Genomic DNA, 25095 nt, shown 5'->3' with positions numbered 1-25095 from the left:
TTGATATATTTTTCTAGTCATCAAATATTTTTGTTCATAGAAGCAATACATTGTTGCATTATTGCATGAGATTTAAATAACAAGGCACTAGGAATATTACTTCAGTATTCGTTAAGTGTTCGTAAGAGTGGTGTGATAAAAGTTTATATTTTAATCAATGGTAAGTCTAAAGTTATTTTTATAAAGAAAAACGTTAGTTTTAGGGATGATTTTTCAATCCTTGGTTAAAACTTATCGAATAACGTATTAAACTACCATTTCAAAAATGTATTCTAATTGTCCGTATATGACAGTTTACAGGTGACATTTTACAATGTTCGTGTAATACTTTATTGGACGGATAAATTTTAACCAAGGATTGAAAAATCGGCCCTAAATGTTTATTTGTATCAAATTTAGTTAAAATAACATGATAGAATTTATATGAATGTAATCTTACAAAAGCTGTTCGGAGGTAGATATGAAAATAAGGGTAATTAAAAAAAAAAATGTTTCAACAGAACATTGTTTGTGTTTAAGAATCGTGTAATAAGTTTTACGAATTATCAATGTCTCAAATAACTTGTTTTTATTTTTTAAACTTATTACGTGTTGAAATATTGATTTCATTTACAAAAGTTTCTCTCTTAAAAGCAATAACGTTTCTTACATAAGTGAGATTTATTGCAATGACCTTTTTCTTATCATGCACATTTGGTAAACCTATTGTGAGCCCTGTATGCACTCAACACTTGGTAACACATGTTAAACCTTGTGAATATTTATTGTATAGATTCTTAAAAGTACGGGTAAGAAATACTCGAACAGGGTCATAAATAAAGGTATAATTTTGAGTGTTGTTTAGACCCTAAAATAGTCGAGTTAAATAGCTCTTTGTGTGTAGTTCACTTGTATCCTTCAGACTGTTAAGACATACCTCCGATACTCTATTTGAAGATAAATAAAGTGACTATCTTCCTACAACAAAGTGCTTGAATTATATAGTAAAATTAATCACACTACTATCCATAATCCCAATAGTTCGTAAGAGTGGTTTGATACTTAAAAGTTCATATTTTAATCAATGGTAAGTCTAAAGTTATTTTTATAAAGAAAAACATAAGTTTGAGGGCTGATTTTTCAATCCTTGGTTAAAACTTATTCATCGTAATAACGTATTAAACTACCATTTCAAAAATGTATTCTAATTGTCCGTATATGACAGTTTACAGGTGACATTTTACAATGTTCGTGTACCTAGTAGGGTAATACTTTATTGGACGGATAAATTTTAACCAAGGATTGAAAAATCGGCCCTAAATGTTTATTTGTATCAAATTTAGTTAAAATAACATGATAGAATTTAGATGAATGTAATCTTACATAAGCTGTTCGGGGGTAGATATGAAAATAAGGATAGGTAATTAAAAAAATGTTTTAACAGAACATGTGTAAGAATCATGTAATATGTTTTATGAATTTTCAATGCCTCAAATAACTTGTTTTTATTTTTTTAAAAATTATTGAACTTAATTACGAGTATCATCACCGTATGAGCACCTTCTGCAAATTTCTGCAATCCTGCAAATTGTAAGTACATATTAGTATTACGCAAATTTAACAATTAAATAATTCTACTATAAAAATAGTAACTCTTACTACTTACATTGTATAGTCTGTCTACGATAAATGCAAAAACGAATCCTTTCATTTCATAATAATGGACTGTTAAAAAATGGCATGTTTTTTATACCTTTGGGCCGATTTTTCAATCCTTGGTTAAAAAAGCGATAAGCATAGAACGTAACGATGCGTGTGTGTTTGAAAACTGTAAAAAAATCTTTTATTTTTGCCTTTGGGCTGTACTATAATAACTATTCTGTGCTTTGGGTTAGAAAAAAGTATGTCAGGAAACCCAAAGGAATATGACTTTAACCTACGCGTATATTAATCGTAGAATCGCGGAGGCGTTTTTTCTCAAACAATAAAATATTATATAGCTATAACAAAATATATACAAAATTTAAAAAATTGCATTAATCCAACTGAGTATTATGCGCTTACTCCGATATTCCGCTCGAGTACAACATGATTGTATCTACTTAAAGTAAAAATTAAAAAAAAGTTCGTAATTTTATAAAAGGCCTAAAAGTTCTAAAGGTCACCTTTCCTCGTTTCCTTTTTCAAAGTATTATTGTAATAATTCTAAGAGCAATAAAGTATTAATAAATAAATAAATAAATAAAAGGTTAATTAATAAATCTAAAAATAGATAAAAAGAAATTTATAATAAATTTGCAAATACCTTGCAAATACTATCCGAGTTTATTAATCCCGGTTTTTCGCGAGCGCAATACGACTTTTAAAACACGTTTAAAACTCGTTAAAAGTAATCCTTGTTTTTTATAGCATTATAAATATAAATTTCTAAAGAATTAGAAGACCTTCGAACCCGTTTCTTATGCCATTCCGGGGCGACAATTTTGACCTCTCGGCCAACCGTTGTTTCTCTCATTCATAACTAGCTGTGCCACGCGGTTTTACCCGCATTGCTCCGATCCTATTGGTCTTAGCGTGATGATATAATAGTCTGTAGCATTTATCGAAAAATGGGCTATCTAACACCGAAAGAATTTTTCAAATCGGACCATTACTGAGATTAGCGCGTTCATACAAACACTTCAGCTTTATAATATTAGTATAGTAAGTATATCCTTATTCTCCCCGCTGTCGCGTTTCCACAGCGGTACATAGCCCACCCCAGATACGATGCTTTCATACCCACAGATCGTAATTATGATAAGATATAAACTGACGTGGATAAAAAGACTTGACAGCAAAGGGCCCTTGCTGATGACGTACCGTGAATGGCCGCTTTATTTTAATACAACTGTATTGTGCGGCCTGTGACGTTTCTAAAGGATTCATTGGATAATAATTAAAATGGTAGTAATGTTTGAGAGATTTAAAATGGGTACCTTAAAAGCTAAAGCTAGTTTGATGATGTCGAATTCTTGCACCAGTAGATAGATTTCAAGTGATACAAGGTTTTTTTTGTTTTTAACCTTGGTAAAAACGTATGGAACAGTTTGCGAATGCATTGTCTTGTCTTGAATAGTTCTATTCATTTTACCACTATCTATGCTTTTTTACCGTCTTCAAAAAAGGTGCTGATTATCAATTCGGTCGGTATATTTTTATTTTAACACGCTTTTATTACCTTCATTAGGGTACACTTTATCAAGAAACTATGATACTTACAATTTAGGTACCTATAAAACTTCGCGAACGTAAATTGTAATAAAATAATTATTTTCAGTACTTAATGTTTTGTGAACGATTTGTATGTTATTTTATATCACGAAGTCTAGTAGAATAATGGAAAAAATGAGTTTGAGTCACAGGTTTGATTGGTTTGAGTTTAATATAAATGTTAAAAACACGAAAAGAAGGTGGGTAATAATTGAAAGTATATAGTATTTCTTTCTTTACGTAATAATTTGGTCTTAAATGTGGTAATAATGTTTACAATTATTGTCTGTGTAATACGGACTCGGAAAATATTTTAAATGTCAAAATACCATCAAAATTCAGATGATGTTGACGCGAGAAATGTTGTATAGGTTATTGATTTTCATCAGCAGTTTTTGCCAATATAAAGAGTTATTTTTATGATAAAAGTTACAAAACGAGGGTGAGTCTTCACGAAAAAATAAAAAGCGAAAAAAATTTTTGGTTCATATTTCTTTTTATTATGTATTAACTATTCTATGATAAATTACTTTATTTATGTGATTTGGTTTGCCAAACTTGTATTTATTTATCTTTACAGGTAATCTGATGTCGCTACCATCTTCTACAGCAATCATGTCTACCCAAAAAATAGAAGTCGTGAACCAAAAACCATTTTATTATGTTTCCAAACCTAAAGTAAACCTAACACGCAGATCACTGCGGACAATTTCTTTAGATTCAAATTTCAATAATACAAGGTGTAACCACGTTCATTCCCCTACACAATACCAACAACACCCATATCCTTTGTATCCCACGTTAAATAAAATACGACAACACTTCTTTCCAAGCCAGCAATGCCAACAGGTCTACTATTTTCCGAATTTATCCCACTTCGAATCATCAATATGCAATGTAAACTCAAATTCCGAGATTTGTAGAGTATTAAAAACAAATAATATTACCGTTGTTAATGGAATAGCTAACGAAGAAGCAAATACAAACAATAATATAAAAAGCAGTACAAGCAAACCGAATAAGACAGTAGAAGGTAAAGAAGTAACTACAAAAATTGGAAAAGCTGAAAAAATTAAGAAAAGAAGAAGAAAATCAAGAAAATATATTGAGAGAAGACAAAACAGTAATGACAAAATTAATGTTAAAAATGTTAAAGCAGATGACGTAAAGAAAGAAGTAAAAGTTGGTCAAAAGGAAGCAGTATCAGTAGATGTAATAGATGTAAGAAAGGCGACAAATTTTTTGAATACAGGATATTCACCACCCATCTTACCGATACCTACATATGAAGAGGCTTTAGACATGTGGCATTTCCCAACTGCTGCTTATCTAGAATATGTTTACGCTTATTCCAAGTTGATAAAGTAAGAAGGGAACAATCTTTATACTATGAAGACTGAAAGTAACAATAAAACGGAAACAGTATTGATGATATTAAACTAAGAATTAGGTAATAGATAGTGGACAATATTTTCTGGATGGAGTCTAATTAAAAATGTTGACGTTAGTAATTTTATAAGTTAGTTGATAACTTTTTCAAGTCTTAAATCTCTTTTGAAAAGTAATCGCAAAATAATTTATTTTGTTTCCTAGTGACTATTATAGAGTATTGTTATCAAGTAGTATACAATATTGTAGTAAAAAATGGTACAATTAAGAGTTGACACGAGTTAAAAAAGTTGTTAGTTTAATAAAAGGTTAATATTGTAAGGTAGGCGTTATATAGCTAACATTTTTGTGTTATCACGGAATCTTTCATCACGGGTACGGGATATACGGGTAGTAAGATTTTACAATATAGGTAACCACAGTAGGTAACTCACGAAATTCTATATGATAATTATATGTTATTACTACTATTACGGCTTGAATTTTTCTTTTTTTTTATGTTGCTTTTTTATATAAATAAGTGTTTACTCGAGTTAACTTTGTGACATTTTCATGTCGTTCTATACGTATATTTTATTACTTAAAGTTTATAATAAGATCCAATTCGGTCAAACATTGTTATCTTTAATAATTATGAAAAATTTGGTTACAACCAAGAAGTTATAAAGATTTTCTTGTTTTGTATAGTTTCAATTATGCATATTTAGTTATTGTTTTTGTTAGTTGTCCATTTGTTATTGTTTGCAGAAGTTTATTGAGTGTCTGCGACAAATTGTTTTCTCAAGACTTCGCTAATACTACGACTTTAATAATAAGATGTTGACGTAGGTACACGTAGGTACATAGGTACCAAAAAGAGTATAGTCTCTTTTTGTTATAATATAATATATTGATAGTTGAAATGTTAAGCACGGTCGTATGTATGACTTAAAACTAGATTAAGAGGCCTACACCACCGAAACTAGCGCCACCGAACATTTTTTTTTTTTACTCCTTAACCAGATCAAATTTAAAAAATCTAGCTCGGTACTTTGCTAGTATATTACTTGTAGTATTTTTGGTATTACTTTTCACTATTCTAACTGTTCATTATTCTAGAGAACTTTTGATTACCGCCAAAAGTGGCCACTTTTGGCGGTAATCAAAAGTTCTCCTAATTTACCGAATGCAAAATAATGAAAAGTAATACCAAAAATACTACAAGTAATATACTAGCAAAGTACCGAGCTAGATTTTTTAAATTTGATCTGGTTTAGGAGTAAAAAAATAAAATGTTGGGGGGGCGCTAGTTTCGGTGGTGTAGTCGCCTTAAGCATCATAATAAATAATATTCACTTTTCATCACCTTTAGTAGATCGACATATATTTTGGAGATATTCTTATTTATCTATAATTATGGTGATTTACAATTTCTCTTTAAATGTAAAAATACGAGAATTTTTAAGTTTATTTCATAACTAGCTTCCGCCCGCGACTCCGTCCGCGCGGATGTCGGTCTTCGCGTGGATTGTTTATTTCTCCATTGAGTAACTCTGACAATGACATCTTATAAATATTTATTGGACCCTAATACGGCTAGGCCTATAATAATACGCAACGTGTGTTCGCGGTTCTACAGAACAACGTCTATGGATAAAACTGAAAAATTAAGATTATTTTTTTTCTACGTATTTTTCCAGGATAAAAAGTATCCTATTTTATGCCCAGGATAATAAGGTATAATTATACCAAGTTTCATCGAAATCGAATTCACATACAGACAGACAGACAGACAGACAAACAGACAGACAGACAAACAGACAGACAGACAAAATTTTTTTAAATCACATATTTAGGTTTGGTATCGATTCAGTAACACCCCCTCGTATTTATTTTTTCAATATTTTCAATGTACAGAATTGACCCTTCTACAGATTTATTATATGTATAGATCTCCAAGTTTATAATATATCGTTTCACAAAACCTAGAAAATAAAAATGCCTGTATAAACAAAAGTGAACAAATTCCTTAAATATAATTTTTATATGTATGTTTGTTTAGCTTGTGGTGGATGTAATTTTGGTTCTTAATTAAAACAACTTTTCAATGTTAAAGTTTTGTTTCATTTTCATAATAATTATCTATCACAATTATGAGATTGAATGGAGATATTTTTATTCAAGTAAAAATATAATTGACTTTTTTCGAAACCTCTGTAACCGAAGGTTTCCAAATAGTACTATTTTAATAAAGATTAATCAAGTTTTTGCATTGTGCCTGATAGCAATAAAATTTAAAGATTAGAAAAAATTCGATTACAAGGTGGGATTCGAACCCGCGTCTATTTGCCATACCATAGCAATGCCTAGACACTCGGCCACCCGTGAAAAAAAAGAATAATCGGATGTAGTTTGTTAAGAACAAATACCAAAGAATGATTCATACAATCATCTTTCGAAACCTTATTCGTTGAAAATAATATAATTGGAACCTCTAGAAATTTTAAAAATTCACTCAATAATAGGAAAGTTTAAAACTGTAATCACTGGTAATTGTTTCAACGATTAATCGAGTTCTCTCCGTGACTACGCATTTTATAATTGTTAAGGGTCTTTCATAATTTTGAAGCAATTTAAATTTCGTTTAGTTTGCTTTCACTGACTATTCAAACTTTTTTAAAGTTCTGATGATTCCGTATCCATAAGATGAGTGTATAATCTCCAAAATGGTCACATTATACATTTTTGGTTGTTTATCATTTCATAGAATTTAAAATATATGAAAATTAAAAGTCGTTTTGTAGGTTAATAGATTTGTAAATAATTTATAGTCCGGTTTGAGTCCCACCAGCAGTCATCACACGATTTTTGTAGGAATTGTCGACTGTAAATTGGCAAAAAATTTATTTTATTTCATACCCACTTGATAGGTTTTCTTATGCGTTTAATTATTTTCCAAGAGATCCCTAAATACGTATTTAAATATTCTACAACTTTTAATTGTAACATAACCTATAAAAGAAACTTTAAGAACGTTCAACTGTAATCATGGCGCCGTCTTCGCGACAGAATAACTCTCAACAATATTACATAAAGCTGATTTGTAACATCCTGTATTATTGTGGTTTGGGCAATTGTTGGTACGAAGACAGAAAAAGTACTAAATTACACAAAAAACTATACACAGCCTGGTCTATTTCTGCTAATGTCTTTGGAGTCATTATTATTCTGAACGAAGTCTTAGCAAATATGCGAACAGATTTAACACCAAAAGAAAAGAATGATCTAATGCAATTCACATTTGGACACCCTACAATAAGCGCAAAGATTGTTATACTGTACATAAAGAGGGAAGAAATAAAGGTGTTCTTCAAGAGAATGTTAGATGATACGAGGAACTCGATAGAAGATAATATAGAGAAGCACGCTGTTAAGAGGGCACTGTTTTATTGCCTTGTGTTGATCAGTGTGTTGGCTCTGGCCCTGTTTTTAACGGTAGTCGATGCAGTGAGAGCATATTTAGTACAAGGTTAGTTATATTTGATAAAGGAATAAGCAAAATGCAGGGTTCCTGTTAAAAGGAGCAAGCTCTAAGCCAATCCTTGGAGGGTGATTTATTAAACGTTATTTTAGTCAATAATCCTGTATTTGGAAAAAAAATGTTATGCATAAAGAACCTGTGAAATATTTGTTGAAAGTAGATTTTATAGTATACTATACGTTAGCTCCGCGTCTGTATGTATATTTTTTTCGCGACGATCTCAAAAACAACTGCATCGATTCACAAGAAAGGTTTTAGCAAATAATTTGGAAAATTTTAGACAACATGGGTGAAGCTATGGGCGAAAAGTTAGTTTCTTTATAAAACACATAACATATTAATTTTATAACATTACAGGTATACCAATAAGAACAGAAGTGATATTTTACCCAACAGCATCAGACACAGGCATATTTGTGAATATTCTACGCGTGTTCGTTGAAATACATTTCTGGCTGTTCATCATAATTATGACGTCAGTCGACTGTCTGTCCCTCTGCTCTTTAGTCTTCCTTGGCTTTAAGTTCAGAGGCGTCAGGATTTACTTTGAGAAACTTGGAGAAAAATTCAATAAGCCCACATTTGTTAGTGAGGAGTTTGAAAGAGATTTCATAGTTGGTGTTCAGTTACATGAAGACGCTTTGTGGTAATTATTTGTGGTGAATACTGTATGCCTATTTTGAACCGTTAATACGTAAAGTCGCCTCATTCTTATAGATATGTACGCTTTTATAAAGCTCTTCTTCTTTCCTTTTATTTATTCTGTCTATTATTTATTTGTTGTTTGTTTAATATGATACATATTGCCACTTTCTTGATTAAACGGACTGCAAATATCTTTAACATATCGACACTTTCTCGAATAAGCAGGCTGCAAATTCTTTTGTTTTTAGGTGTGCCCGTAACGTTCAAAAATCAATGGGATATATTTATAGTGTCCAAATTGTTGAAAGCATTACCCTATTAGTTATTTCTCTATTGCGATTAGTTGTGAGTATTAACCTACTAATATTATAAATGCGAAAGTTTGTGAGGATGTGTGTGTGTTTGTTACTCTTTCACGCAAATTCTACTGAACCGATTACAATGAAATTTAGCACAAATATAGAGGGTAACTTGGATATTTTTTATCCCGGAAATCCCACGGGAACGGGAACTATGCGGGTTTTCCATTGATAACACGGGCGAAGCCGCAGGCGGAAAGCTAGTTGTAAAATAAAACACTTTTGGTTTTGGCTTTTTCTAGTCATGCGTTTTATTAAGTTTAACTTGAATATTTTGATCTGCTTCAAAGCTCGTCTTATTGTATTATCTAGTAATAAAACATTATTTATGTGTGTTTTTATAATGAAACCGTTGCTTGTTGTTGCTATTTTCTTGTCATGGTGCTTTCTTATTTATCTTTTACGGTTCTTTATGTTTTATGTGTGTGTGTTGTGCTGCCCTTGATAAATAAATGTTTCTTTCTTTCTTTCTTTCTAATACAATTTCATTATATTAATTAATTTTCAGGGTGCTGGCCATGCTAATCCAACGCTGTTTTTTGTTGGAATGACAGCTACCATTTGCTTGGTGATATTGACAGGATCTTATATGATGGACGCTGCTGATGTTACTCACGAGGTTACTCTTATATTGCTTTTTTGTACCTTGATTGTAACATATATTTTGGCAAGAGAATGCTCAGTATTTGGACAGAATTTGGTTCATAACAAACACTTTTAATATTGGCAACACTTCACGATTACAAAACCGTGGAGATCATAAATTTTAACTAGCATTGGGTTCATTCTATTTTGTTGCAACTGTCCATTCTGATAAATTACAAAAAAGAGGAACTCGCTTCCTTTACGATTATCTCACTTTTTTATGCCAAGACAAATATATAATACGCAAGACAAACAAAGACAAATAATTCATCAGTATTATCAACCATCGTCAACACTTATTTTATAAATTAGCTTCCGCCCGCGACTCCGTCCGCGCGGATGTCGGTCTTCGCGTGGATGGTTTATTTCTCAATTTTGAGTAATTCTGACAATGATATCTTATAAATATCTATTGGACCCAAATACGGCTAGGCCTTATATTAATACGCAACGTGTGTTCGCGGTTCTACAGAACAACGTCTATGGATAAAACTGAAAAATTAAGATTATTTTTTTTCTACGTATTTTTTCAGGATAAAAAGTATTATATTTTACGCCGAGGATAATAAGGTATAATTATACCAAGTTTCATCGAAATCGAACCGTTAGTTTTCACGTGATGCCTGAACATACAGACAGACAGACAGACAGACAGACAGACAGACAGACAAAAAATTTTTTAAACACATATTTGGGTTTGGTATCGATCCAGTAACACCCCCTGCTATTTATTTTTTCAATATTTTCAATGTACAGAATTGACCCTTCTACAGATTTATTATAATATATGTATATGTATGATGATGATATTGACCTTCAGGGTTATACCTTTTTTATTGTCAATAGGGAAGCGTTTGACCTGGTTTGACCACAATATATATTAATCTGCGTCGCATTTAACTCTTATTTTAAATCCATGTAACGTTATACAACCTACACAACATACAGGCTTTACAAATATCAACTGCAATTTTCCACTGCGGTTGGGAGAACGTCAAGGTCGGGCCTGGTCTGCGCACAACAATCGTGCTGGCTCTGCAGCGGAGCCAGGATCCCGTGTACCTGACTGCTTTTGGAGTTATCAAGCTTTCGTATGCTAGTTTTATTTCGGTGAGTACATATAAGGTGTGATACTTGACGGATATAAGCAATATTATAATATTAATTTATACTTTCACAAATGAAGGCACACCGACAATAATATTATGTATATTTTTTTTCAAACTTTTTCGTTATTATTAATGTTACTTCTTAGTTTTACATAATATTATTATTTCCCTATGTTACTGTTGACTTTTTGAGTCGTTATATTCCGAAATAAACTTAATTCCAAAGGATCAAGTATGTCACTTAAAAGTTCTTAGAAAAGTAGTTAAATTTGTTAGGGAAGGAAGTCAGAAAATAATTTGAGAAGTAAAATGCAAAAATATGCTAACGATGTATAGACGCAGTTATTTCATGGAAAATATTTGATATATTTTATTAAATGGAGTTTATATAAAGTAGAAATTTGAATATGTTTCATTCAAAACAGTTTTTTTTATAAATGGTATTTTTTTTCTTTACAGATTCTCCGATCGTCGTATTCATTCTTTGCGGTTATGTATTAGTAATTGGGGTTTATTTCGAAAAAACTTGATGTATCTACACGATATAATAATATTAATATTTGACATAAAAAGGATACGCTACTTATCTATACTAATATAATAAAACTGAAGAGTTTGTTTGTTTATACTTTATACATTAGATCTTTGCACAGTTAGTTCATAAATAAAAAGGATTGTTTGCGGTTTCAATTAAATACAGCCTATTTATGTAAATAACAGTGTATACCTACTTACTTTTACCTTAATTAAGTTTGTTTTTAATTTCTTCTGGATAGTAATTTCAGTCTCTGAATTATTAAGTCATAAATAAAATTAAACTCTATAATTGATATATTGGCGCGTAAACTACAGGATTTTCCCGTTTGTATGTTTTTAAAAGCGTTGCCTCTGATTTATGTTAACTGCTCTGTGTTTACTCTAATTGTGAATTATGATACGAGTGTTTTTTTATTAAAATGTTAGTTATGAGAAGAACTGCATGAAATCTGACATCTATTGGTGGGGCTTTTATATTACGCCTTTTAATTTTAATTCTTTACTAAAAATATGCAAGTAGAATTATGATGAAAAGATGCAAGGAAAACAAAAGTAATTATATGTACATAGAGACATTATTATTTGTAAGTTGTAGTTGTAAGTAGTGGCGGTAAGCTAGTATTGCTATAAACCAAAGATGATGTATTTACGACTGTTTCTAATATTCACAGTAGCTTTGTAATTAATGCTTCCCGTATTAAATCATCCAACACTGCTTTTGACAAAACATAATATTATGTTAGAAGCAATTTGTATCTGTAAACCTAGAATTGGAATATAGCCAAAAATTGTCGCCAAAAATTTCATTTGAACGCTGCGTTTATAAATAATTGTGCTTAAGTTTTTGGTACGTTCAGAAACAATGGATTTGGGGCTATTGTTTGGGGATTTTCAGATTTGTAAGTATAAAGAAATACAAAGTAATTAAATGTTGTGGGAAAATACTTATGACGAATTTTTGGAACACGTAAATGTCTCTTATTGTGTCTGTGTTCAATTCAAATAAATTAATGTTTTAATAATGAATGATAAATAAATTATTATTTCAATTTTCATACACAGCACGATCTGATCCCATACAAAGCTTTCGCTTGTGTTATGGAAACCAGATGGCTGATAAACATACATATCTTTAATCTTCTAAATATATATAAATCTCGTGTCACAATGTTTGTCCTCAATGGACTCCTAAACCACTTAACCGATTATAATAAAATTCGCACACCATGTGCAGTTCGATCCAACTTGAGAGATAGGATAGGTTTTATCCCGGTAATCCCTCGGGAACGGAAACTATGCGGGTTTTTCTGTGAAAACGCGAGCGAAGCCGCGGGCGGAAAGCTAGTATAATTTTAAATAAATACTTATATAGAAATTAACACCCAGAGACAGAGCAAACATCTGTTCATCACACAAGTATTTGCCCCGGGCGGGAATCGAACCCACGACCTCTGGCTTGGAAGGCAGGGCCACTACCAACCAAGCCAAACCGGTCAATTACCTATGTATGTTATCTGAATTTGAAATAATCTAATTTCAATAGTTCTTGCAGGAGATGAATGAATGAATGAATGAAAAATACTTTATTGTACACCAGACATGATGAGATATATGACGTCAAAGGCAAAGTAGTATAAATATTTAATATTTAGACATAAGTATGAGTCTGTTTTCTAAAGTTTTCTAAATAAAGAACATAACTGGATGATTTGGTAAGTAAAAGACAATTCTTTGAAAGAATACTCAGAAAAATCTAGATCCATTACTTTCAAAGTCACAAAGTTCTTAAGAAAGGCAAAGTTCGAATTTAGTTTAACTGTACAAGTCTATCTATTGTCTTGTAGTTTTTGGAAAGTTAAAAACTTTTTTTTATTTTGACTATGCATGTCCACATGTCCATTGTCCACTCCTTTATATAACTGTATCGATATATATGTAATTATAATTTCTTAATAAATGTAAATGTGAAAACATGTTTGTATATTTGATCGTTTGTTTGTCCTTCTATCACGTCGCAACACATCGATTTCATGATAAGGGCTTTGCACGTTTTTCTGTCGGAGGATAGTTAGAAGAGAGTGACATACATTATGATGCGCTAATAATCACTTTGAAATATATAAATTCCGATTATATTAAAAATATTACATGAGATACAACAAATATTAATTTCCTTTGACCACACAAGCGTAAGCTGGGAATCTAGTACTTATTCCATTAAACATAAAGGTAATTTTCGTGTAAAACACAAGTCTATTACAACTGATTAACTAATAAAAATATTTTTGGACTAACTAATCACAATATTCATTTATTAAAGGTTCAAATATTTAGATCTGATATACAGGAATTAATGTTTACTATAAGATTCCAAACTTTTTATAGATTTAATATTAATTAATATAGATTTAATTTTAGACTTACCGTTAATAATATATTAGAATTCACGGAAATAGCAAATAGTATGACAAGAAAGAGTGACATGAAAAAAGCGTTAGGCGCCAAAAAAGGAATAAATAGACTTGGTCCTTCCCATAAACATCAATATAGTACACTAGCTTACCACCCGCGGCTTCGCCCGCTTTCTCTAAAACGATTTGAGATTTAAACTATCCTATCTCTCAAGTTGGATCGAACTGCACATGGTGTGCGAATTTTATTATAATCGGTTAAGTGGTTTAGGAGTCCATTGAGGACAAACATTGTGACACGAGATTTATATATATTAAGATAAACATACATATACATACATCAATTTTTGAAGTGAAACTTCTTTATCGGGGTTGGATAAATAGTGTAACATTTTTTCGTTAAGCGTGACATTTTTCCGTTACGCGCCATCTTTTTCTTATCCCTACCACGCGTGATTCGACGTATTTCTTTAAAGTCACATATAGTAAATATTTTTTTGAAAAATAAGGTCATAAAGAATTTTCACTTCTTACGTGTGTACACTAGTACACGAACACATTTTTTTTCAATCAAATAAGTGTTCAGCCTTCTACAATATGCTTAGACTTTGTCCATTGAGTGATCGAACCTAGGACTTACTAAGCTTTAACCACCAAAGAGTAATTACAGTACATAATAAATGAATTTGTACTTAATCGCTCGAATTTGCATTATCTCGTACCGGATTTCCGTAAAGTTCACTGGTCGTTGAATCCCTTACTAATAGCTATATAATAATTATGAATTGAATAATATTTTGAACAAGGAAGCGGCAAGTATTGTTTTTATTTATTTTGAGTTATTTTTTGTGTCGGTTAGAGGTAACAGTTTGTTGTAGTCTCTCAGCCCCCAGAATCACAGACACAATAGAAAATCTATTGTGTCTATTCCCGATCGGGCCGCTCGGTGGTCAATGGGGTAGAATGTTTTCAGATAGTTTGTGAATAAAAAAAAATGGTATTTCAAATCAGTTCTCAGCCGTTCATAATATTTTAATATAGAAGAAAAGGAATTAATTCGAATGAAATGTTAGTTTATGGAATTACTTTTGTAAAATAACTGAATGTGCGTTTAGTTAAGGTAAGTTATTTCCACAGTTATTTCATATACCTACATATTAGTAATAAAAGAGTGAAGAAATAAAATCGAGGACACATAGTACTTATTTCACTGAAACCAAAGTGTTTTACAACTTTCTTAATTAAAATCTCCTGGTAAATATCTCTCTCGCATTATTAATTTGCAGGTAATTTATTATTTTGTAGATATCAAAAAAATATCTTGAAATAAAATAAAAATATAATATGTATAATCATGAGAACCATAATTAGTTAGTATACCATGATGTTGTATCCCGCATAATGTTATTAGATACATATTATTATCTAGTTATATAAAATAATGTTTTACATGATACTTATACTTTATTAGATAACACCAAACAAATAATATCACATTCCCAAGCGACCAAAAACTTCCCCATTTCATAAACATAACACAAACAGACCAAAATATCTTTATCCAAAATATTTTAGGCGAAAACATTAATGGCGTCGTGGGTGTCGTAGTTCGTACCTCTAAATCGGTTGTTGAATATAAATCAATGTAAATAAATGCAAAAACCGTTTTGTACGAAATCCCGTGACTCGAATAATTAAAGAATGATTGAGGTAAGAATTACAAACAACTTAACACTGAAGAGGCGTTGTGGTGATCATGGATGAATTTCTTTTAGTGATTGTTAGGACGTATCTTTTAAAATCTTAATTTAGTTATTAAATTTATCCGGGCTATATTTAGTCAGTTTTAGTCACTCATTCAAGTTACCTTTCCAGTCCTTTCTCATAATCTTAACAATCCCCTTTTCCCTTTCCTGAAATATTTGCATGCATTTTGGACTGCTTGCAAATGTTCATTGCTGGTCACTTACCATCAGGTGACCCAGCAGCTCCTTTGCGAACTAGAACTAGAAATCTATTTCATTGCTATCTAAAATCTATACTAATATTACAAAGCCGAAGAGTTTGTTTGGTTGAACGCGCTATTCTCAGGAACTAGGGCATCGATGTGATTTTTTTTTGTTGGATACCTTATTTATCGTTGAAGGCTATAAATCATCACGCTAAAACCAATGGGAGAGGAGTAATGCGAGTAAAACCGTGGGGCACAGCTAGTGTAATATATAATCATAATAAATAAAACGCTGTATGAAGAGTTAAGACCGAGTTGGATTAAATCAAGGACAAAATTACGAGGGATAATTTTGTTTAAGACACATTTAGGCAAAGGGTTTGTAAGTTTGTTCAAAGTATATTATGTGGAGATCCCTTGAGTGGAATGTACGATTCACAAACCTTTATTAAATTGACAACTTTATCAGTGCGATTGTGTGATATTAGGCTCTGTGCACACGTAGAAGCATTACATACACACATTATTTATTTTATTTATTTATGCTTTATTTTACATGTACACACCAGGACAAACAAACATAGACCATAATTTTATACAATAATAATGCACGAAGGCGGCCTCATTGTTCAAAAGCAATCTCTTCCAGGCAACCCTGATTGTAAGGAATGATGAACGAGTACGCGTTGGCGCAAATTCAATGTCTAAAATAACTAGGTAATTTATGAAGGTACATTACAAAAACAAAGAAGAAATAAGAAAAATATTTCTTAATTGGATAATAATCCATAGTGATATTATAAATGCGATAATAAATATCTGTTGTAATAAAAACCAATGAGATTATGTTCTTTTCAAGTAATATGCATATCTAATAAGTTAAGAAAGTTATTGGATAAAATTAAATTTCAACCTAAATGAAACTATTCAATATAAATATTTAAAGTCATTTCTGAGTTTATATGTACATATTATATCCCTAAATAGGTATATAATTAACATCTTTGTACTTTAGTGCTTTATAGTTTATTACCAACTTAGCATATGATATCTTTACCTTTAGAAAACAATTGACACAAAGCTTAACGCTGATCGCGCAAATCTCAGGAACTACTAGACCGATTAAAAAAATTATTTTATGTATGTGATCCCTGACTGCTGTCCTATCCTACTAATGTTATATATGCGAAAGTTTGTGAGGATGTATGTGTATGTGTGTGTGTGTTTGTTACTCTTTCACGCAAATACTACTGAACCGATTACAATGAAATTTAGCACATATATCGAGGGTAACTTGGATTAATACATAGGATAGGTTTCATCCCGGAAATCCCACGGGAACGGGAACTATGCGGGTTTTTTTTTCAAAACGCGGGCGAAGCCGCGGGCGGAAATCTAGTAGGCTATAAACGTACCACGATCGAAGTCAGGGTGAACCTCTGCTTAATAATATTAGTAGTATTGTAGGAAAGACTCGTGTGCGTAGTGGCTTATAAAGTATTTTACGCGTCGCTGATAGCGGAGCTCATCTTTCTCTATTTTTATTACTTCCCCGGGCGTGTGTAGTGATCTTTACTGTGAGACTAAATTAGGAATTCTTTGCCTTCATTTATAACATATTGTGGGTAAATGAAAGTCATGAGTTAAATAAAATTCATTTTATTTAGGAATGTATGAAAAATGATACATGCATTTGACACGTATACTTTACATACATATAAATACAATTAGATAAACACAGAAGAAAGGTGATAACTTTAATCACTAAGATACGTTATATGCTTTCCAACTTTGCCTGGGTTGAATTGATGCTACCTGAAACTTTCATCAAGTAAAAAATTTGTGTTTCAATCGTCATAATACATAGATTATTTTTTTTTAATATTAAATAGATAAAAATTTACGTAGGTAGTTAAGGATACAGTTTCTATGAAGAACAGCCTGCAAGAAACTACGTAGTTACCCTTTTCAAATCATGCTAATATTATATTTCAAATTTCAATTATACAATAGAACAGTATGAACAATCAACGTGTGTATAAAAATAATGATAATCCTGCTATACGTTAATTAAATGTAAAGAACTATAATGACGTTCCTAAACTGAAATGTTTTTGTGTTAAAAAATGTAATCTACACACATGTAATTTAACTGCGACATTACGCTCACGTTTTCATCACGACAAAAACAAATAACAATTAAACATAAAACATTCCGCAGGTGACTGTAGCCCTGAAATTGCCCAGCTTTGTGGTAGGGTTGTCAAAAATAGTTTAGTCAATTTTTGAAGTGAAACTTCTTTATCGGGGTTTGAATAAAATTTAGTGTAACATTTTTTCGTTACGCGTGACATTTTTCCGTTACACGCCATCTTTTTCGTATCCCTACCACGCGTAATTCGACGTATTTCTGTAAAGTTGCATATAGTAAATTATTTTTTGAAAAATAAGTTCATAATGAAGTTTCACTTCTTACGTGTGTACACTAGTGTGTACACACGTAAGAAGTAGTAAATTATTATTCAAAAAATATATATATATATAATATATATGCTAATACGCACACATTTTTTTTCAGTTGCAGATTGTGTTTGGATATTAATGAGTTTTTGGTGATTAAACATTTTGTGAAGGTTTGAAAATGCTATTTATTAACTTTTAACTTTGTTATGTATTTCGATGATTTATGTATTTAAATGAGTTTGGTCACATGTTGACTTATATTATATATCTTTACACAACACATCAAAAGATTGTTTCTAGCAGTAAATGTGTAGTAAATATGAAAATTTTACAATACATAGCGAATCTATGCGATAGCTGTTAAAAAAATGTAAACATGAAAAAGTTTTTTAATTTACTTCAAAATGGTTTTGGGATTCAGTTCAAAAAGTTAGTTTAACAATCTCTGTTATTCAATGTTCAGAAATGTTATGATTTTACAAGGGTTTGCTTCAGGCTAGTGAGTACTTCGTAGTTAGCAACTTTACTAGTACTTCGTTATAGTACTTCTATATGTACTAGGTTGAACTGGGATGTGCCTTATGTTTTATCCTTAAAATGTTACATTCATTAGCAGGTTTCATATAAATTAAGAAGTAAGTTATATACATGAATATTATTATTAGAATATTCCTCTAACAAACCTGTGTATATTAATAATAAGGGTTATATTTATATAAAAAATATTGCAAAACGATTTGACGTCGTGGCCACAAGCATTTTAGTTCTTAAATAGATTTATTGTTCAAAAATGAAATAAATATTTAGTGTTGCGCATTTGAAAACAAAACTCATGTATTCCAAAACAAATCAAATTAATTGAGATATCGATTTAATGTCAGTGTGCCAGCCCTACCCATCTAAAAATTAAACAACACACGAATATCTGCTTTCGCGCGAGTGAGTTAAGAGATATTATTGCCTAGCAAGCTATTGTTTAGGAAAAGGCAACTTTTGCGGCGGTTGTTCGAAATACAGAGATGTAATATTCTCTCACGATGAGTATTAAGTTGAGTGCAATTCTATATGAAGTAGTTGAGTGGGACTATAACGTACCCTTTATATACCAGATGGGGCAATTTTTGCTTTTTGATATTAAAAAATAGAGCGTTATTATACTTATAATTAATAAAACCTTTTATGTATGTTCTTTTTAGGGATGACACATTATGTATTTTTAAATATTTATAATTTAATTTATTTTAAATATTTACCTAAATAACTAATAGTGTAAAAACTTACATATTTTTTTAAATTTACAGTGTTTTATTTTGATTTGCATTTATCACACAGATTAAGCATCATCTCATTAACGATTTATACTTAGTTTTACATTAGTAATTTACATATGAATTACATAAACACATTTGTACCTTTAAGTAGATCGTAGCTGGAACAATACAATAGTTGCAGCACTAAATATTATAAACTATCCTTCCATCCGGAATTTTAAACATTTCAATAATTTAATTTCAATAATTTTAAGCAAACAAACTGCACTCAAACAAAAATATCGTCCCTTAATTACACTTCTGTAAAACACATGCATAATAATTTCGCAACATTACGGAACCCACGCTTGATGCAGAGTAAATAGATTAACAATCATTGTTTACGTTTGTCCGTATCGAAAGTTTGAATGTACAAATGGTCACTGAATGAGATTCGTTTACTGGTGTATCGAAATGATTATATGGGACGGATTTACCTAAACTAACAGGGTTTTGGTGAGGTACCTTTACTAAATACATAGTTAGCTATGTATTTATAATAGTAATGTAGTATTTAGATACACAATGGGAAGATTTAAGATCGTTTAATGTAGTACTGAATAAGCTTGCTGTATGTGATGGTCTTTGAGATTGTTTAAAATATATTTTATGGGATGAAAAAAGTCTCAAACATTAAATTATTCAACTTGAGGTGATTTTGATTCGTCAAAATACAGAAAAATAAATTTAACACTTTACAATTTACCATTTAAAAAATTGTGATTAAGAATTATCTATTACCTAGTAACTAGTTGTTATTCGATAGCAAGGGATTAAAATTTATGGTAGAAAATAGAGGTATTATTTATTAAGTACACAGTATTGTGGATAACTCAAAAAGTTTCATCAGATCAGTATTTGATTTACATAAAACCATAATATGAACACCTCCTTTTATATAAAAAAAATCTAAATGATTTTTCATATTTTTCAGTCGGTTAGACGCGAGGTTAGTAATTTCTAGTCTCATTCACGTTCAAGGGTAAAGAGTCAACATTTTCTGCATATTCATGTGAAGGCTAATTACGCAAGACCCTGAGCATTAGAGATGATGAAAAAGCCGTGTTAGAAGCACAGAGCCGCTTTTTGTCAAAGAAGTTTTACATTTTTTTTATTCGGCTTCATTTCCTTTAAGTTTTAAGCCAGACTTTGTGTGGGTACAGCTAATTATATAAATACTAGCTTACCGCCCGCGGCTTCGCCCACTTTGTCCAACACCTAATAAATTATATACTAAAACCTTCCTCATGAAACGCTCTATCTATTAAAAAAAAACACATCAAAATCCCTTGCGTAGTTTTAAAGATTTAAGCATACAAAGGGACATAGGGACAGAAAAGGCGACTTTGTTTTATACTATGAAATAAATATAATAACTGCTCGCTAGGTATGCTCCATTGTGGCAAATAATTGCATGGATATCGATTAGAAAGTGTTCTACATAAGTATTATGTTAGGAATGATTTTATTACTAGCTTTCTGTCAATGAAAATTTCCACAGGAATGAGATATTTCACAGCGGTAAAAAGTAGCATTAGAATACAATCATATCATGAAATTGCTCTGTTGTGATGAGGAAGAAGGAGAAACAAATTCGCATTAGACGCTCTTAACTTCAACTCCATTTTGTATATGTAATATTATAATATGTCAGATATACTCAATAATCTGTAAGGCATTAATTTAACGAATGTTGGGTATGTCTGACAAATAAGAAAATACTAGTTTTGACCTGCTATACGTTACTGTAGCACATTGTTTTTCTATTGAAAAGAAATGAGAAAAAATAGAAAAATAATCTTGGAAACGGGTATATCGTCAATGTTTTAGCTCATTTGATGCAGAACTTTTTGAATTTTTATTGTGTTTGTGCACACAATAAAATTTCATAACCTTTTTAACCCATTTTCTTTTTCTAGCTAAAGACATATTATTTATAATTCCCTCGATAGTGCAGTTATATTTGCTTATATCCAGATCAAGCTTATCTAATATATTATGTATTTGATATGACGTCATTACAATTTACAATCAAGCTGTTGAAGGATTTTCCACGAAATTTGTAATTGTTTTGATATAATAGTAAATTCTCGGGGATAATTCGTAAAACGTGGATGAGAGGTTTAGCCAATGTTGAAAATAAAATAAATAAATAAAATAAAAATCATTTATTGAACAAGCTTCCTTACATCAGAATATAGACCCCAGACTCCCAATATAGCTTTCGCTGTGTTTCAGGAGTCTGTGCCTTCCCGATACATTACATCAGAATAGTTCAATAGTAATTAGTTACAAAAGAAAATTTTTACTTAATGTTGACAGATGAAAAATAATAATAAATTATAATAATATTTAAAACAATTTAGTTCCATAATAGCAAATAGAATAATTAAGACAATTAAAATAATTAATACAATTAAAACAATTAATACAATCAAAACAATCAAATTAGTTAAGTTGTTCTTCTTCTAATAATAATGTATATTTAGAACAACTATGTTTCCGGGGAACTAAAATTTGGATTTATTAATATAGGAAACGTAAATGTTTCCAGTATAATGATATTTTGAGAGTTCTCAGCTTATTTTATTGCGTATATTATAATATTGTAGCTTCGTATTTTCGTAGCATTGTAATACCGTAGCATCGTATTTTCGTAGTATTGCAATATCGTGCAATATCGTTACGTTGTGTATATCGTAGTAATGGAATATCGTTGTGTCGCTGCTTCGTAGCACTGACGTATCGTAGCCTTGCAGCAGCGTAGCACGGGTTACTATACATTGAAGCCCAGTCGTAGTATTATTGAAATAGTAAATAGTAGTTATCAATTAGTATTCATCCCATAATGATTATGTGATAAATAGTATTTAAATTATTGTAATTATGAGTGTTTTAGTGTCACTTTTTTACTTATTTAAAATGTTTCACAAGAAATAAAGTTAATACATGAAACTCATGAAGAGAATCTAATAGTGACTATAAACTCATATGAAGTCCTTCACTTGATATTTGTTGGGGTCTTTATGTTATTTTTATGGTGTTATTAGCAAGATATGGACATTATTTTTTATGCTTTTGCTCTCAGCTACTCTAGTTGTAGCCAACATTAGCTGTTCTAAAATTATTGAGATCCTTATCTATACTATATATAAAGCTGAAGAGTTTGTTTGTTTGTTTGAACGCACTAATCTCAGGAACTACTGGTCTGATTTGAAAAAATTTTTCGGATAGATAGCTCATTTATTGAAGAAGGCTATTAATAGGTTATATATCATTACGCTAAGACCAACAGGAGCGGAGGGTGAAACCGCGAAGCGCAGCTAGTATACGAGAAGGTGATATTTATTTTAATTATATTATCAAGTTAAAACTGATGTAATATGATTACTTATTAAATGAAAGAGACATTGTTTCCCGCGTTTTTAATTAAATCAAGAATAAAGGAATATAAAAAGACGGGTTTCATAATGCTTCAAGAGGCTTTGGATGGCGTCACGGGTATAATTAGTAAAGGGTAATTACTATAGAATGTCTTTGGTTAAATTAAAGTTTTTTTGAACGAGTGGGAAAAGGTTATATTATATTGTTGTATTATATTATCTGTGGTTTTAAATACATAAGGTTATATTAGTTGCTTATTCTAGTTTCAATGGAATTGTTAGCAAATCCAAAAATATAAAAAACCATATAAATCATTTGTCATGTGTATTCTCGATGAAGATATTTATTTTATTAACATGATATTTTATATTCATATAGATTTTGCTTAAGAAATGAACTATTCTGAAATAGCTCAGCATATTTCTATGACATTGAGCGTTTGCAATAATAACTTGGATTAATAATAATAGGATAATTTAAATCCCATGAAAAATTAATAAGAATGCCTCCCCAGGAAAATTTTCTCCCAGGTAATAAAAATATTTTCCCCGGTAAATCCGAAATGAATTAGCCCTCAGTAATTTAGGCAATTTAATTTCACCGAAATTGTCAAAATGCCTTGAGAATAATTTGTAAATAAGAGCCATTGTGATATTTAATAAGGCTGTGTTATTGTAATTTATTTATTTGAGTTGAATTGTTATGACAAAGGTATGCCCGGCTTGTTTTGAATTATTTCAGTATGAATTATGGAGATTTCTCGGCTGTGACTAGCTTGTGCGCGCGGCTTTGTCTTTGGTTAATTGACGAATATAATAAGTGTAATGTCTGTATACTATGACAATAGAAAAGCGCTTCTTAAATAAGTCTAGTCGAATTTTGTGTTTGAATTTGTAATATTATTTAAAAACTGGGTAACTCGAAATTAACTCTTTGTTACAGAATATTCTCGAGTGGCTTTAAAAGCATTTGGTAAAATTACCGAAAATTAAAATAAAATCACAATATTTGATAGTAAATTGTTATCTATTAATAACAAAACGAATTTATTCCAACAAGCTTTAGTAAGATAGTTTGTTTGTATACACTCAAAAATTTAGGCGCTGAATTTAAAACGACACGGTTAGACGCCGCCATCGCGATTTATTATAATTTATAAAACTTGGTTAATTAAACGACTAAGCAGCCTTAAATCATCGAGAGGCTTTGCTTAATTTATACCATCTACTTTATGTAGCGATTTCGTGGTGCAAACAGCAGCGAAACGCGGAATCACTGAATCTATAAACATACCTATAAAACAATAACTTCTATATGCTAAAAAAAGAGCCTGCCGAGCACACGTGTCAGAAGTGAAACTTCTTTGGCAAGTTTCAAAGATACCAAATCGTCGCATTACTCCATGACGTGACGGTATGGCCATTACGCTACCTTGAAATTTAACTCTAAATGTGCCTAAAGAAGTTTCAATTCATAACAATAACTAAGTTTTAACTTTTCATTTTATTGCCAAATTGTATTGTCAAAAATAATGTAAACTATGAATTAGAAATTTTCAAATATTTGTACCTACGTATTTGTACCTATAAGGTTCCGATCAGTCGAAAGATTTTAAATCGAAACATTTAAAATTCTTTAATTGGTATCTACAACCTTAAAAATACTTTTAAACTAAGCTCCCTTTTAAAGAAGTTCCATCTCCACTTGGACCTCCTTTAATTAACCTTCTTTATTTTTTACAATGCTATTAAGCCGGTAACGAGACGTTTTCTAATTTCCTACACCACCTAATAAAATGGACTAGCTACTTTACTCGGTTATCTTAAATTAAAAATAGATTGAATCTTTAATTCAATTGCAGGGGGATTAATAGATTTAACAATGGTTAGATATTGCCTCAGTAAGTTTAGTGGATTTGGAAGTGGTTGAGATTGTAATGTCTGGGTTGGATCGGAGAAATAATGTGATATTGTGTTTAATGTTTTTGAAGTGAAAACTTCTTTAGCGGAGTTGAGCACTTTTTCTGTAATGGGTATAAAATCTTAAACTCGCGTCAGAACACGAAACCCTGATCGAAAAAGCGTGACGGATGGAGAGTAGACAGCTATCCCCTCTCTATTACGCGCGTTTTCACTTCTGCC

At 30.9% G+C, this 25095-nt stretch overlaps 2 protein-coding genes across 2 annotated transcripts; both read left to right on the top strand.

Annotated features, from left to right (window-relative positions):
- Positions 1 to 116: 116 nt before the first annotated feature.
- LOC123698625 lies at positions 117 to 5124 on the top strand. Its single transcript, XM_045645354.1, has 2 exons — positions 117 to 160; positions 3812 to 5124. The coding sequence occupies exon 2, from the start codon at positions 3820 to 3822 to the stop codon at positions 4597 to 4599; it is 780 nt and encodes a 259-aa protein (XP_045501310.1). The 5' UTR covers positions 117 to 160; positions 3812 to 3819; the 3' UTR covers positions 4600 to 5124.
- Positions 5125 to 7591: 2467 nt separating this feature from the next.
- LOC123698624 lies at positions 7592 to 11883 on the top strand. The gene is made up of 6 exons (XM_045645352.1): positions 7592 to 8128; positions 8498 to 8786; positions 9034 to 9130; positions 9653 to 9763; positions 10738 to 10899; positions 11358 to 11883. Exons 1-6 carry the CDS (start codon positions 7648 to 7650, stop codon positions 11397 to 11399), a joined length of 1182 nt encoding a protein of 393 aa, XP_045501308.1. The 5' UTR covers positions 7592 to 7647; the 3' UTR covers positions 11400 to 11883.
- Positions 11884 to 25095: the final 13212 nt, after the last annotated feature.

Source organism: Colias croceus, chromosome 16, assembly GCF_905220415.1.
Source record: "Colias croceus chromosome 16, ilColCroc2.1".
NCBI classification, from domain to species: Eukaryota; Metazoa; Arthropoda; class Insecta; order Lepidoptera; family Pieridae; genus Colias; species Colias croceus.
This window is presented reverse-complemented; position numbering and strand designations above follow the sequence as displayed.

Bases quoted from the DNA above. Each gene is read 5' to 3' on its own strand.
- LOC123698625 (XM_045645354.1), top strand. From the start codon at position 3,820: ATGTCGCTACCATCTTCTACAGCAATCATGTCTACCCAAAAAATAGAA.
- LOC123698624 (XM_045645352.1), top strand. From the start codon at position 7,648: ATGGCGCCGTCTTCGCGACAGAATAACTCTCAACAATATTACATAAAG. The intron at 8,129-8,497 runs GTTAGTTATATT...ATAACATTACAG, and splicing joins GAGAGCATATTTAGTACAAG to GTATACCAATAAGAACAGAA. The intron at 9,131-9,652 runs GTGAGTATTAAC...ATTAATTTTCAG, and splicing joins TTTCTCTATTGCGATTAGTT to GGTGCTGGCCATGCTAATCC.